At 36.7% G+C, this 17,287-nt stretch overlaps 1 protein-coding gene across 10 annotated transcripts in view; it reads right to left on the bottom strand.

The window, feature by feature from the left end:
- Nucleotides 1–17,287, bottom strand: part of cdc42bpb (CDC42 binding protein kinase beta) — a 143,837-nt gene that overhangs the window by 61,426 nt on the left and 65,124 nt on the right. For all 10 annotated transcript variants that reach the window (XM_062968505.1, XM_062968504.1, XM_062968507.1 and 7 more), the window contains 7 exons: nucleotides 14,434–14,527; nucleotides 10,911–11,111; nucleotides 10,282–10,530; nucleotides 6,982–7,061; nucleotides 4,581–4,747; nucleotides 4,372–4,491; nucleotides 199–332 (listed from right to left, as the gene is read on the bottom strand). In XM_062968505.1, coding sequence (XP_062824575.1) covers nucleotides 199–332; nucleotides 4,372–4,491; nucleotides 4,581–4,747; nucleotides 6,982–7,061; nucleotides 10,282–10,530; nucleotides 10,911–11,111; nucleotides 14,434–14,527 — 1,045 coding nt within the window. The remainder of the gene's footprint in view (nucleotides 1–198; nucleotides 333–4,371; nucleotides 4,492–4,580; nucleotides 4,748–6,981; nucleotides 7,062–10,281; nucleotides 10,531–10,910; nucleotides 11,112–14,433; nucleotides 14,528–17,287) is intronic.

Below are 17,287 nucleotides of genomic sequence, written 5' to 3' on the forward strand. Positions count from 1 at the left end.
TCAGACAAATCTTCACAAATCTGCTGTAATGATAAATGGAAACAATTCCTTGTGTGATGAAGAAAGGCTAGAATATAAATAACAGCAACTCTCTTTAGAAACCTTTTCCAGACTGTTCAACAGGGCTGGCCATATTATCTCTATTTTAGTCCTTATATTCCTCAGACAATTTACAACTGATATATTTCCTATAAATACCTTATGAAGGTCTTCTTTCTCTTGCCTCAGTATCCTGCATTGCTTTTCAAGGCCTTTTAACCTGTGAGTGGAATCTTCATGTTCTTGCCGCAGCGTCACTGCATCTTCAAGCTGCCGTTCTATCCTATTTGAATCTATAAAATTAAAAAGGGCAGATCTTCCATAAAATGCAACTTAAAAGTCATTTTCTGTTGTAAAGAACTATTTCTACAAAGCAACAAGATAGTATATCATTCTTCCCTCTTTCACCAACAGAGATGAGTGAAACTTCACAATGACAGCTCAGTTTATGGTGTGGGCTGAATCAAAATAACATTCAAATTCTATACTGAGGAAATCTGAGCCCTAATAACAAAGAAGTGCATATCCAGAAGTCAGAATATATGAAGGATATAAGCATTCTTGTCATCTACTTGTTTCACAACACTGATTCTGAGACCACTACATGTTTTGAAAGGCTGGGCCCACACACAAAAATCTACTTGAGATATGCTCACTGGAATTTTAATGTTTTTCTTTCAATAGCAGATTTATCTTTTTATACTATTTCTGAAATTCCCTTCCCTTCAGAAAGTAATTAGTCTTTTGACCTAGGACACTGTTGAAGTGACACAAGTCCACAATCACAATGTTTGTCTGCTGGCCATTACACAAAAACATCAGATCACTAGCCCCTAACTCTCATATTTTTTTCCCCTACAAATTAAGGGAAACCATCATATTTACACCAAAATTCAAAGCTCTGGCTATTTTTACACACCTGAACACAAATCATCAAGGAAATACTATTTATTCCATAGAAGAAAAGTTTTCTTAATAATGTGGTGCAATTTATCAAAAAACAGTTGCCGCCAACAGAAGATTTAGAGTTGAATATAGCAAATTCTGATTAAAAATTTATATTGCCCTCCTCCTCTATCCACCATCACAAAAATTCTGGAACCTGTTATTGTATACATCGTATACAGAAGTATGTACTTAGAGAGTCCTATCATGTAGTAGCTACAAGAAGGTTGTAACTCAAAACTCATTCCTGCATATTATGGGGCACTGCACTCTGTGGAAAAGCACTCTTTCTTAGCCTTCTACATTTCTTCTTTGTAATGCTGAATAGAAGACTAATTTCATTTGAGATATATTGTAGAAATAATATGAATAGAATAACTGGACAAGCTTCAAGAATATATTGAATATTATATGAGGTTTTTTTTAAATTCAAAGAATAAGACACATGGGAATCAGATACAAAAATACTAATATTAGAGAAACAATGACACAGAATTTGGACACTACCCTATTAATCAGTATCTGCTGAGGCAAAAGAAAATGTATTAAAATTATGCAAAAATGGCATTCATCTCCAGTTAAAATACATAAAATTGAGACAACAGTATATCAAAATTATTATGAGGAAGTTGCATCAAAATGGAGGTGGGCAACAAATGGGGCTAACCTAACTTAAAATAATATGTTTCTGGGAGAACATGATAAATTGGTGAGCCTAAAACTTAGGTCAAACTTGCTAGGGTGCTTTATTGTTAATATATCTGCATTTGAGGAAAAAAATGAAAAACTGCCAAACAAAGACCTTGTGGTACTTTCGTTAAGTACTGCCAAATTAGAAATAGTACACATATGGAAAATTTTAAAAGGTCTTTATATCCAAAGGTTTCTGAATAGAGTGAAGGCTATAGCATTAACAGAAAGGTTAACATATAAAATCAGATTAACATGAGAAGAAATTGCTGGTAAGATGCAATTGAAAATGTCTGGAGGATTTTTACTGTGTATGTTACTTTGGAAAAACCAGCACCTGTGCCATGGGGCAGTTGACTGTCCAAGCCAAACCTCCCATATTGCCTTGGCTACATGTATATTCTCGTGTAAAAAAAAGCAACTTGCATTTGGGGAAAAAGCGGCATGGAGCTTGTAGTCTTTTCCTCCTGCTGTCACATCCTCAACCATGCATGAATGCAAAGAAAGTGGCTCGGCTGAATTCAATGGACCATGGGTTAATACATTGCTAACATCCCAGTCTGTTAATTTTTTAACCTAAGATTGAGGGTTCTTAGCATGGAAGCAGACCCACATCAAATAATGTGCTTTTCACATTTCTCCGTATGTTATCAAAAGAAAGAAAAATATGGTACAGTTCTTAATAGAAGCCACTTGCACAATATTCCATAAAAGACTCTCTCCTCCCTGGGAAATAGCGGGATTTAGAAGAAGAGGATTTATTTATTTATTTCGTGTCAAAAGCATTGCACGACAAATACATTTCAAAATTATGGGGAAGAAAAGGAAATCACAAGCAACTAAATAGTTTTGGACCAAAAGCGGGCAACAGCAACCGCATTGTCCGTAGCTTTAAACAACTCCTCCTCCGTACATGAGGCAGGGCATTGTGGGCAAGCATACATATGCGGAGTTGTTTGTTCTGCTCCACAGTCACACAAGGTGGAGGATTCCTCCAGGTAGTGCCATCTTGCCAGATTGTCTTTTGATCTGCCCACTCCGGTTCTCAGTCTGTTTAGGGACTTCCAAGTTGCCCATTCTTGGTTTGCCCCTGGAGGAAGACCCTCATGGGGGGTCATCCAGTTAGAATTGCCAGGTTTAGCTGCCCAGAGAGACACCCTTGCTGCTGCTGGAGGAACGTCAAGAGGAGTGGTGGTTCTCATGAAGCCCTTCCTTGATTTGAGTCTGGTGGGAGGAGGCTGATAGTCATGCAGTGGGTGGCTTTCACAATGTTCGACCTTTTTTCTCTCGCAGTTAGCAGCGACTTCCCGTCGCACGTCAGGAGGGGCAATGCCAGCTAACTTGTAGAGTTTATCAACAGGTGTAGGTTTAAGGCATCCTGTGATGATTCTGCATGTTTCATTCAGTGCTATGTCCACCTGCTTTGCATGGGCAGACTTGTGCCAAACAGGACAGGCATACTCTGCAGTTGAGAAAGACAAGGCCAAGGCTGATGTTCTTAATACTTGTGGGTCTGCACCCCATGCGCTGCCAGTCAGTTTCCGCAGGATGTTGTTGCGTGCAGCTACTTTGTGCTTGGTGTTCATGCAGTGTTTCCTATATGTTAGTGTTCGATCTAAGGTGACACCAAGGTATTTAGGATGGAAACAGTGTTCGAGCTCTTGGCCTTCCCAAGTAACTTTCAGTTTCCTGTTGGCTTCACGGTTACATAGGTGGAAAGCACACACTTGTGTCTTGGAAGGGTTAGGCTTCAGGTGGTTCTCTTTGTAGTAGCTGGAGAGATCTTTCAAGGCATTAGTGAGTTGCTTTTCAACTGTTTCAAAATCTTTCGCTTGTGTTGTAAGGCCAAGGTCATCAGCATATATAAAGCTCTTTGTGAGTGGTGGTTGTGGCTGATCATTCATGAAGATGTTAAATAAGGTCGGTGCAAGAACGCTGCCTTGGGGTAAACCATTCTTTTGCCTCCTCCATCTGCTTTTCTGGCCCTGAAACTCCACATAGAAGCTGCGGTTGTCTAGGAGGGTCTGGACAGTTTTTGTAAAGTCAAAGTCCGGGGTGATGTGGTAGACTTTATGCAGCATTTTTCTATGCTGCACCGTGTCATAGGCTGCCGTAAGGTCCACAAAAACTGTTCCCGTAATGCAGCCTTTCTCATAGCCTTCCTCGATATGCTCAGTCAGATGAAGGATTTGACCTGTACAGTTTTTCCCTGGTCTGAAACCTGCTTGTTGTGCAATAAGCTTGGGTTCGATAACAGGTCCTAGTTGATTTAATAGCATCCTCTCATAGACTTTATATAGATGACATAAGAGGGAGAAGAAGAGGATATCCTGGGATTTTACTGGAAAGGAGTGAAGACAAAAGAATAATCTACGTAAACCTGCAAAACTTGCTTTCTTTTTTGAAGCCCTTGTGGGAATAAACCATTATCCTTTTTAAGAAAGCTTTAGTAGAAAGATAAGCTTGTTTCAAAAATCTAAATATTACTGAATGTTGCAACTACTACAACTCTCCAAAGCAATATTAGAATGTAATATCTCAGGTTTTTACACAAGGAGTTGTCTCGGTATTCATATAAAAGATCCAGCAACAAATTGAATGAAGCACACCTTGTAAGGATTAAGGTTTAACAATTGAAATTATTATGCACTTCTTCCAGAACTAGGGAAAACCTATTAAAATATGTGAAGCACATACCTGCTATTTTGTTTTTCAAGCGTTCAATTTCCTCATTTAACTTTTTTATTTCTTTATCCCGGTTTGTGTTTGCTGTTATGCGACCAGAACCATGAAGGGACTGAACAGCCTGAGTGGATTCTTAAATTGAATGAAAAGTGGTTTTTAGTAATAATAAAAAAAGACAGATTCTATTGCTCTTTTGCATGAAACACTGAAGGAACACATACCTTGCAACTTCCTGCTCAGTTCTAGCTTCTCCTGCTCCAGTCTTCGTATTCTCCTTTCATATGCTTCTATTTGCAAGCTGTTTTCCAAGTCACGCTGAACGTCCTCATCTTTGGTTATACCGCTGGACTGCATCACACTCTTGAATGAACCTCTATCTGAAAAACAGCTGGAACACCAAGACAGCACAGAATTCATTTTATTCAACACATTCAATGCTAAAAAGCAGGTTTCATTTCATTACAATTCAATACAACTAGAAGCTTGGGAACAAATGGTAAAATGACAAAATAACCATCTTTGCGTTTTATACTTCATTACTATGGGACTTGGATGACAAATAAAATGGCAATAATAAGATGCAATTTGCTTTCCTTCACTTCAGGAGGTATAGGCAAACATATTTAGAAGAAATCACAGTAACAACTTTCAAATTACTTTGGGATGAAGGTTAAAAGCAATGCTCTGGTGGTAGTTGCCTTCATCTTCCCTCCTTCCTTTAGCTCTCCAAGTTATAGGAAACCCAATTCCAGAGAGCATTTCCAGAGCTTCAGTGGGGATGAAGATCTCTTCCCCTTGATTCCTCTGGCATTTGTTATTTCATTGGCAGAACCACAGAGTGAAAGAATGATGTGGTTTTTCACTATCACTTTTCCATCTTTTTTTAGCATGGGTATGTAATAATCCACAGAAAAAACTGGAGAGCTCTCCTTAGTAGTGGAAGGCACTGCATGATCATTGGGTGAACAAACTCATCATAAAAATACAGGATTATACAGCAGAATTATTTTCTAGTTGGATCTCCTGGTGGTACAGTGGGATAAACCCTTTTGCTGGCAGGATTGCTGACTTGAAGGTTGGGTTGCTGACCTGAAGGTTGCCAGTTCGAATCCAACCTGGAGAGAATGTGGATGAGCTCCCTCTATAAGCTCCAGCTCCATGCGGGGACATGAGAGAAGCTCCCACAAGGATGGTAAACACATCAAAAACATCAAGGTGTCCCCGGGCAACATCCTTGCAGACGGACAACTGCCTTACAACAGAAGCGACTTGAAGTTTTTTGAGTCACTTTTGACACGAAAAATAAATTCTAGCTGTATACATAGAGGTCTGCCATCCGAATATTAACCAGGCCTATCCCTGCTTTAATCTCTCAAATAAAACTACAACACGTCATATCAAGTTGGTATTGAATACTTCAAGTTCCAGTATCACCAGTTAAAATGGTAACAGGGCTAGCTGCAAACACTGCAGCACCATTGCCAGCCAAAGTTGAAAGTAGTGGGCTAGACAGACCAATGATTTGACTGAGCATTTCACTGCCATCTGCAACTATGACATTAGTCTATCAGTTCTCTTCTCTTCCATATTTCTCTTAGAGGGAAAAAGGCGCATTCATGCCAACGCTCCATAAAATACTCTGTATGACAACTATAAAGATCCAGTTTATCACCCTTCCTCATCATAATCAATGTGATGTAGAGGAAAGAATATCAGATCAGGAACTCTTTCCTCACTTAGCACTAATGTTCACTTACTGGGTGGTTCTGAATTAGTCATTAATGCTCAGCACAATCCAATGTACATAGTTATTGCTAGGATAAAACAGGGCAATGGTACATCATGTACACCACTCTGAGATTGATATAGCCAGGATAAAAGCAATTTCAAATAGGCTGAAGCCTAGCTAGTGGACTATATAGGAAATTGTACTGTTATATGAAGTTTAAATATGAAACATGTATAACTTCATTTATGCACATTTCGCCTTTCTGTCACTCAATTTTTCTGTAATTTTTCTGGGCACAGTGCAACTAACAGGCAGCATGGGCCTCCTGGACTCCCTAAGTGTCATCCCCAAAAAGCTCAGAATTACTGCAAAATGCAGCAGCTTGTTCTCTGAAACTCCCATAACCTACAACCTATCAGAACTGCGAAACTGCTCCCAAATCAACAAAAATCAGAACCTACTTCAATTTCAGGTAATTTTCATTTGATTTTTAGGTGGTTTTAAAAGTTTTGAGGGGGATTTCAGCAAGCAAAACCACTGTGTTCTGTATGGATTTTGAGTTGTGGGGGAAGGACAACTAATGCCTGGGGGGAATCCAATTTTAAACAAGGTGTGGAGGTTTGGGTTAGGGTTAGGGGAAGAGTAGGGGTGAAAACTGGCCCCTCTGCAGTTGCCCATATTGAACTACTGCTCCTTGGTCAAGGAACTACACTACTGTAATAAGGTATTATATACAATGATGGTGCCATAAAAATAAATCATAATAAAAAAGCAAAAGCAACTTTAGCTGTGAGCATTTCATTCTACAACTCAGTAAGTAGTAGAAAGATAAATGTATGCAATCGAATGTGCCATACCTGTGTACCCCTATCCCTGCTAACTTTTTCACTCACCTTTCAGTTGTGTAGGTAAAACCAACAAAAGGCAAATGCAATCCTGAAAAGCCAGTGTGAGAACCAGGTGGTATCATTTCCTGTAGAAAAAAAAACACAAAATGAAACTTGAATGTAGAATGTGGAATGATTTAAATCAACTTTCAGGTCCACACAAGGTGGCTTATGAGATTTTAAATTGTTCATCTAAATTAAGCTTCTCAGCAATGCTGTTTCCTATATTTCCTAAACAATCATTTAAATAATAATTTACAAATTATTGTACATTTGATTTTATTATCTTTAAATTTATTTTTTTATCTAGTTTTGCTTTACTGGGCTTATAGCTCTTTCTTTTACTGTATATACTTATGCCTTTTAAAAATACTTATGAATAATGTCTTTAAAATATTTCCATTTACAGTAGAAGTGTGTTGTAAATCTTTCCAACAATATTTATGAGTTTCATGAATGTAAGTATCAAGGTGTGCATGTGTGTGTAAGCATGCATTCACCTGCAATCTACCTGTTGACGTATGGTAACATCATGAAATTCATAGGGTTTTCTTAGACAAGGCGTACTCAGAGGTGCTTTTGACAGTTCTTTCTTCTGAAATATAGCCTAATAGCATCTGATACTCATTGATGGTCTCCCAGTCAGGTACTAACCAGAGCTGACCTTGCCTAGCTTCCCAGATCAGACAGGATCTGGTATCATTAGGGTTTTTAGGATACAGGAGACTGCAATGGACACTTTTTCATTTACATACTTCTTTTCAGTGGTGCTGACCTCTGCTTTACACCAATAGAAGAAAGAAACATTAATTCGCTCATTCACCATATTACAAAGCTGCCTTGAACTATTTGAAATACCTATTTTTCAAAGTGAGAAGCTAACTTCTCTACACTTTTATTTTAAAAAATGGTTTATTCATTTCTGGCAGTGCATGTGATTATCAGAGCAAGCAGCTGGCCCCTCAATCTGATGAAATTGCACACCACTATGATACACATTCTGATTGAGTTTATAGATGAAATGCAGTGACTACTTGCTCATATCCAGGTTATTTAATATCATTATCACTATCATTGACAATATTTTTTTGCATTTACAGTTAAAGAAACTACTGTATTTCACATATTAATAATAAATTTAGCATGCACATTTAAATGTAAAAAAATACAGTTCTTAATTTTTAAAAAAATCAACATTCTTCATCATGATAGTAACGTAAGAACTGCTTCTGGTGAAAACCATAAGCAAAGTTTACTGAAGAACTTTACTGGCACCAGAAAGCCTGAGTGCATCCCCAAACTACAAAGCCCAGGATTCCATAGGATGTAGTCATGGGAGTTAAAATGGAATCACAGTGTGTAGTATTAAATGGTCCCTCAATGGGGTTCAATTAAAGACCCTAAAGCCCACATCTATGCGCATCAAGCCAAAAGAAGTTTGCTGGGTTGCTTTTCAGCAATCCGCTATCTTAACACACCAGACACCCGCCATGGCTTTATCTGGACTTGGTGCCCCCCCCTCCCTCCAAGCTCACCTCACAAGAAATGTGAGTGATCTGAAGTGAGCCTCCCACACACTGCACGGTCACAATTTAGTTCCCTCCCTATCCGTTCAGCTTTTAGGATTAACACATACAGTTACACCTGCTAGAATTTTGGAAGTTCTTTGGCATTATTTGCTTTGCCTTGCCTTTATTACATGTCTTTACATTTTATCCTTGACTTATCCATGGTCCATATCAAATTTTGGGGACCAAAACCTGCCCATGACCTATCCCTGGAACCAACTTATAGTATATACAGTAATTATTGGTTTGGACAGAAATAAAAGTGACAAAACTTAATTTATCAGGTTGTAAGATGAAATCTCTTACTATGGGGTTGTCTTTTTCCATCTGAAAGTTATTGCATGTTTTGCACTTTGAACATTCTAGAAGAGCAATTATATAATGGGGTATGTAGCCCATCTAGGGAAATATTCTACATTGAAGGAAGGCAATTTTTAAATGATAAAAATAATTTTTTTCCAAGCACCAACAACAAAATGTGCACCAAAGCTCCAACCATGACAATAATCAAGTCATTGCCTATAGAGTCCATGGATCATTTTTATAAGTATTTTTTTAAGTGACAACCTAACCTACATGAATTGAATAGTATTGCTGGCAACAAATGAAGTCCTCAATGTCTAATGTTCAATTATATTTAACTAATTTTCAGATCTGTTATTATTATATATATATCCTGTCTTTTCCCTATAGCAAGACTTAGAGCGATTTATTTAATGTTCCAAGCTCTCAGACTTACCTTTGCACCAGATTCTTTCATTTGCTGACTAATCTTGCACATATAACTATTATACTCCAGACTGAAGAGTGGAATTTCAAGAATGTAAACTATCTGCTTCCTGGAATTATATCTATTTACTATATTATTTCACTGGTAAAATCTGAAGAAGACATACCAGGTCAAAACATGCTTCACTTTGAATTCCATTTTAATTTGTGAATATATGTTGTCTATATTTGACACATCTCTTTTAAATTCTATTTCAATTTTGAATTGAGTATCCTTCTCATGACAGTATGTACATTATCCATTTTTCATGTTGTGTTGAATCATTAAAATCTCCCTACACCATGAAACATTACACCAAATAATCTGAATATCTTGCTCAATTTTGCATAATGCATAAAATGACTGTCACAATAAAATAGATGAATGACATGAAAGTGGATTGACAATTTGTAAAACAAACATAAGCAACCTGAATCTTAAAAGAATTTCCCTATATACTCATGTAGTCAAAACATAAATGCAAAAAAACACTGGATACACAGAACAATAGGTGTGCTGTAATACAACTCTTATCAAAATAAAGGAACCATTACCTTCTCTGAGTAGAGTGGTAAAGTACAGGAGAATGTAAAATAAATACTCATATACTACTCTCTCTACCACAACACCACTTTTTGCCTTTTTGAATGTCTGGGTGGAAAAATGGGGGACAGCCAGGGGCAGCTGCCCCTTGAAATGGCAGTGGTGCATTCCTGTCTCAACAGAATGATCTTCCACTTATCTAAGGGTCATATCAAAATTCATGATTTTGGCCCCCAAACCTGCCTTTGATTTATACGTAAGGATATATGTATGGTACTGATTCTCATGTAAAATGTTACTGCAGCGAGAAGTAGATAAACTCTAAGGTGCTCAGTTAACACTGTTCAAAAGTACCAAGAGTACCAAACCCTGTGGAAGCGTGAGTACTTTAAAATTCCTCTCAAAGGAAAGAAAATAATCACTTACAGGGTTTCTTAAAACATCATCATCCACATCAAAGTTTGATGTGTCAGAAGGACTGCTAACATCTGGAATGTAAGGTGCTTCTAGATTTCGGATATTATCCCAATTGAGTCCTTCAAAAAAGGCATGTGACTTGAAATCTTCTATTCCATTCTGCCCCAGACGACGTTCCCTGCTGCAGATAAGACGCTGGATTAGGTCTTTTGCATCTTCAGAAACGTCACTAACATGTGATGGAAACTGGAATCTCTCCTAAATAAACAGAAAAAAAGAAATATGGAACAAAACTTCTCTATTCATAATGATAAACAGTTAAAGGAGGGTGCCTCTAGAACCTATCTTACAAAGAAAAGACTAATGTTCAGAAGTTAATGGATGTATATTTGCCTATGGTATATTGAAAATTTTCTTAGTTCACCATTGCTGAAAGACTTTGGGGCTCAGGGTTGTACTTTGTTTTTTAAAGCTGTGCTTAAAAATTAATTAAGCAATGAAATCATTACCACCATTCAATCATACCTCAAAAATGGTTAAAAAAAACTTCCTGGAATCCTGACACAACATTTTGAAGATATACTTTCTACATAAGAGGAGTTAGTATGTTACAGAACGTAGAATTTCAAAGCCCTTACTTCATGATTCATAATCTTCCCATAGGTTTCCACCAGTGATTCTGCATAAAATGGAGTTTCGCCATACAACATTTCATACATGCAGACACCCAGAGACCACCAGTCACATTCAGGTCCATATTTCCCCATGCCATCTTCCATTGCTTGAAGTATCTCGGGGGAAATATAATCAGGTGTGCCCACTGCAACTGAAGATTGCACCTTTAAATAAAATAAATATTAAAAATTAGACGAATTCTTCCACCTCTATATTAATTTGGAGATGAAAAAAATGAACCTCTTAAGACTACATCCAGTCTAAACTGTTATTAGCTCTTAATTTAATATGATAATTCAAAACAAAGGACAATAAATATGATCAGTTTTCAGCATTTTATCAAGGATGGATTCAACAGACAATATCTATGTGTGAAAAAGTATGTAAAACTGTAGATTCAGTGCTAATTGCACATAATTAAGCTGAAATTAGATCAAGTAATTTTTCCTTTATCTGTTGGTCAGTTTCTCACATCAGTTTCAAGGACATCAGTTTCAGTTTCCTCCTTACACAACTACTTCAACTCTTCCTTGACTAAACAGTTTGTTTCAGGTCTATCACAACACTGCAATGAGATTTCTATTTGACTCAGCTATTTTAGAATATAAAATGTATTCTTCTGCTGACATTCTTGGATAAATCTGCTAGTATGTTTAGGATCACATTTTCTGTTCAGATTCAACTCTTGAACAGATGTCCTGATATTATCCTTTAGAATAATCTGCAACACTACAGAACTCATGATTAACACAAAACTGTTTAATATAAACATTACTGGACATTTGGGAAAGAAAAAGCTTCAATTCACAAGAGTTATTCTTGTAAAATGTTAAATGTAGGTAATCTATATTATGATTCACAAATCCCTCCCTCCTTGTAACTTGAAGGACTATTGAGATATGAAGACATTAGACTTTGCTTATTTGTAAAACAAAATACAATTCCTTCTAATCCTTAAAATCATGACCAGAAGGAGATTTCCCATTCTAGTTCTTATTTCACCTTATAAACTTGCAAAAATTTCTGGGGGCAGGGGATACCTCCTCATCAGTGTAGGACAGAATGAAAAAGCAATTTTAAGAGATCTGCAGTTGGGAGAAGACAGCAAGAAACGCTCCTTTTTAAAGTCTAATTTGGCCAGTATTTTTTCACATTCAAGCCAGCTTTGCTGCATAGGTCCTTACAATGTTCACTGTAAAGGAAGATTATACCAAAATGTTTATTAACATTTCTAGTTTTACCAAATTGGAGTATAAAGTTCCACTGCTCTAAAAAAATTGGATTTTTTTGAGTTTCATATACCTATGTATATGAAACTAAAAAAAAAAAAAGAATCCAAAAAATTCAAATATAGGGTGCAATTTGCAACAATTTTTTTTTGTAAAAAGTAATCTTCTTCAACAGTTTATTTAAACATGAGTACATATACACATAAGCAGCTACCTCACTGCATTATACCCAACATGGTGATGCCCACCACCTTCAAAACTGACTCCTAGTTGGAAAGAAGAGTGGGGATTGCTCGGCAGATAAACTGCAAAAGCACCAATGTTGCTACAGGCTTACTGAACCAAATCAATGATCCCTTTCACCCATTCTTCCTGGTCTTTCCACCTTGAGAGATGAAAAGGCAAGTAAGGGGTTGAAACACCACTGCCCATCACCACGTGTACATTTCTGAGCAACATTACCCACACTCTTTGCCTTGGGGGTGGCCATATTCCTCACATACATGAAGGTAGAGGAACAGTGAACGCTATCTACGAGTGGGAGAATCTGGGCAAATGGAAAAACAGACAACTATAACTTCTGCCTCAACATCCAAGGCCAGCCAAAAACTGTAGACCTCTGTTAAATGAAGTAATATTATGTAGACAGGAGGAAAACATAGTCCCATTGTTCAGAAGGATATCTGACTAGAAGGGTACATACTTTATATTTAAAAAATTAGCAACTTAAGTTCAGTCCTTGGCATTGTTACATAGCACTGGGGACAATTCATGTCCAAACATTCTGAGGTGTTGCCAGTGTAGACAATATTGGGTTAGATGAATGAAAGGTATAACTCACACAAAGTAATTCCTGTTTATCAAGGTATAAACAGGTTGTTCACCTCTAAGTGTGATTCTGTTGTCATCTGTGCCCTCACACATATAGAAATTCTACAAGTGCATTTGGTGTGTGGCTTGGAGCAAGGGATGACAAGAAGAGGGCAAGTTGTGAGTGCACAGATAACCACTCAAAGAACCACACTTATGGTAGGCAACCTGTTCTTCCTCTTTGTGGTTTCTGTGAGTCACAAATACCCAATGGAGAGCCGCTGAGATGAGATTGCCTTTTCTTTTTTATATGTGTCCTAGGCAACAAATACAGGGTGTTTGAAAAAGAACTTCCTATTCACCATTTAATTTCAATGGTGAATAGGGAGTTCTTTTTCAAACACCCTGTATATGAGGGCCAGAGGGGGTGACTACTTGAAAGGTGGAAGAACTGAAGGCTGATTGAGATGGAAATAAGATACTTTAGGGAGGGAGATTCCATGAAGAGGGCTTCATTGCTGATGCAATTGTGCGCCTCCAAGTCCTTCTGATTTATGACAACCCTGATATAGGATTTTCTAGGCAACATGTTCCATTGCCTTTCTCTGAGGTTGAGAGAGTATAACTTGACTAGGGTCACTTTGTGGGTTTCCAACAAAGCTGACTGGGGGTGCGAATTGTGGTCTCCAGGGTTCTAGTCCAACACCCAAATGACTACGTGCCCCTATAGAGATGTAAGAAAAGGGTCAACCCATAATACTGCCAGTGCACTGATCAGAGACAGCATCACAATGGTCAAGTAGAAGAAGGAATGACTAGAGGCCAAATTGGCTAGACAAAAAGGAGGTACTGGAACTCATGGAGGAAATATAAGCATCATCAAATGCTGTGGAAAGAGCAGCCAAAGGACTATGGCTGTGGCAAGGGGAGGAGGTACGACTACAAGCTGCATAATCACTGTAACATGCATCCCAATTATGAGTATTCACACAAACATGTTGGATATCTGGGTAGTTGTGTGTTTTCCGGGCTGTATGGCCATGTTTCAGAAGCACCTAACTAGCTAATTGCGATAACGGATGGAAACTGGGTTTTGGTAGAAACACATGGATTATACACATACAAGCAAAGGAGTAAGGTTATCACTCAAACACAGATCTAGAAATTCCCGCAGTTTAGAATGCAGACACAGAGCAAACCATATGTGTGAATCATAGAGAACATGAAAAAGAACCTAAGTTCTATATTAAAAATAAATAGATATTAGAATTCTAACTTTATTCAAAGAATAATACACAAGCTTTAGTGGAAGCTGCAGCAGCCTGCTGACTAAGTAATATTAAACAAATGTCATAGCTTGTATCTTACAAATGTTAAGATGTTAACTGAAAGCCATTGTATCAGATAGTTTAACAAGTCTTATAATTAAAATTTTATTAATACATACAGTGCCATCCTCACTCATCTTCAAACATGATCCGAAGTCCGCCAGGCGTATATGGCCATTCACATCCAACAGAACATTATCAGGTTTTATATCTCTGATTTTAAAAGAAAAGGCATATTTTCAAACTGAATATATATTAAGTTAAAATACTAATTTTACTGAGCCTTTAGTAATCAACTTCAGAAATCAACTGTGTTTTTTTATTATACAAGTACATTCAATTTGTGTGTGTATGTACTTTCAAACTGTCATCCAATGGTAACCTCATTCATTTAAATAGATTTCCTTAGGCAATAAATACCCAGAAGTAGTTTTGCCAGTTATGTCCTTTCAAATATAGTGTACAGTACCTTGGTTGTAAATGTAGGATATATGTGGCATCACAATTTTATAACAAAATTGAGTTTTTAAAGTAGATATGTAGTATATGCCTATCAATTTCCTCAGATTCGCTATTCAAAATCAAATTGAATGCTAGCCTTTTTACCCAACCAGGGGTTCCTCCCTGGCTCGGCTTTATCCTTTTTCATTCACTGTTCCATATTCTTGGAACTTTCTCCCTGAACATTGCAGTCTGAACCTTCCCTCGTTATTGCCAAATCTCAATTAAAAGCTGTCTTGTTGTTCTAAGTTTAATTTACAGTAGAGTCTCACTTATCCAACACTCGCTTATCCAACATTCTGGATTATCCAACACATTTTTGTAGTCAATGTTTTCAATATATCGTGATATTTTGGTGCTAAATTCGAAAATACAGTAATTACTACATAGCATTACTGCGTATTGAACTACTTTTTCTGTCAAATTTGTTGTATAACATGATGTTTTGGTGCTTAATTTGTAAAATCATAACTTAATTTGATGTTTAATAGGCTTTTCCTTAATGCCTCCTTATTATCCAACATATTCACTTATCCAACGTTCTGCCGGCCCGTTTATGTTGGATAAGTGAGACTCTACTGTACTTATGTTTTGACTGCAATTTATCAGTTTGTTTTATATCGTATGGTATTTTTATACTTTATCTGGCTAATTTGTTTTACAATTATATTGTATAGCTTTATATTTTATTACTGTATTCCTTCTTTCTATCAGGATATGGATAAACACACACATATGTGTGTGTGCATGCCTGCATGTGTGTTTGTGTGAGAGAGGCTGTATGCCTTTGGCAGGGCCCATTGTTTTTACTTATTATACTTGTTAAACACCATACACATTGATTGTGGTATATAAACAAACAGTAATAGCAAAACAAAGCATAGCAAAATATGAACGCAAATTTATATAAGATGCAAATCATCTTCAGCATGGTATGAGATAAACAAGATAATATTTTATATATTCTATTACAACAAATAAGAGATGAAAAGAAAGAGTTTTATAAAATATGCCAAAAAAACCCAGTTCAAACACAAAATAGAAAGGATTTTAGAAGCATCAATGTCATTGCATTAATCCAATTAAGAAGTTATATCAATGTTTTAATGATGATTGTCCCAATATTTTTTCCAAATTCAAATTATGACATAAAATTGCAGCATACTGAAGATAATATACTTATTTTGCACAGGGGATTGCTCATTCAAAGCACCACGTAAAGACAGTAAATTCAAGCTCTTGCAAAAGTGCAGATTCATCTGTTCTCTTCAGTTGACAGCAAAAGAGAATAGCTTCTATTTTGTGATTAAATTGAACATGTTCTATTTGCATCTTATATAGCATGAATCTTTGAAAATTGTTGTAACTTTAGCTGAATCCAGTTGTTAATCCCACATACATTCAATGAATCAATGGTGTTTATTTCAGATTCACTGGGTCTACTCTTGTTGGGAATAGCAATTGGTTTTAGGCTTCTGTGTTTTAACTTATGTTTGGAAATACAATCAGCTTGTCAAATTTCAAAACAGAGTAAATCTATGCAACTAAATATGCAAATCATCCATTTCCATTGGCTATTAATTAGGAATTTCCTCAAACATTGAAGAAATTACCATCCCAGCCTTTAAAATAAAATAAGATGCATACAAAAGATTGTAATCTGATACCTCAAAAAATCACAACAGAAATTGTGGTTCAAATTTCCTTTATTAAGTGATTTCCCTTAACACCTGCCCTCTCCCTTTTCCACCCCACAAAACCTGACAGCACAATTGTTTCATGAGGGCAAATATATGTCATAATATCAGTCTTAGAACTTAGCTAATTCTCACATTGTATTGAGGGCAACATTTCCCATGCTTCTCTTAACACTTCTGTTTCCCAGGGGAAACAGTTCCAGTTTCTGGAATAGGCATTCTAACAATGAAAGTGTATGCTACGTACTTTGCCTTTCACTTCCTCCCACAATCTAAGAGGAAGGAAAGTGGGTAACAACTACTGAAAATCCTGAAAAATTATTTTAAAGTATTACTTGTGTGTGTGTGTGTGTATGTATGTATGTGTGTGTGTGTGTGTGTGTGTGTGTATGTGTGTGTGTGTGTGTGTGTGTGTATATATATATATATATATATATATATATATATATATATATATATATATATATATCTTCTAACATGAAACACTAAGTCAATATAGGCTTCTGGACAGTAAAATATAATGCAATTAAAACTGAATATTGACACTTACCATGAAGGCTTCTTTTCTGCAGTGGTAAAAATTGAATCTTTATACAGTACTGGGTCTTTCTACTAACATTTTTGAGACAGGGTTTAAAGAAATTGCAAAATTTCACCACTCTAGGCAGGAGAGCTAGACTCTCCATCTAGTGATGCAATAACAAGCTCCAGAGTAAAGTAAAAATGCCAACTGTGACTCAAACAACACTAATACCCACCAACAAAGGGCAGGAAG

Source organism: Anolis carolinensis, chromosome 1, assembly GCF_035594765.1.
Source record: "Anolis carolinensis isolate JA03-04 chromosome 1, rAnoCar3.1.pri, whole genome shotgun sequence".
In the NCBI taxonomy this organism is placed as follows: Eukaryota; Metazoa; Chordata; class Lepidosauria; order Squamata; family Dactyloidae; genus Anolis; species Anolis carolinensis.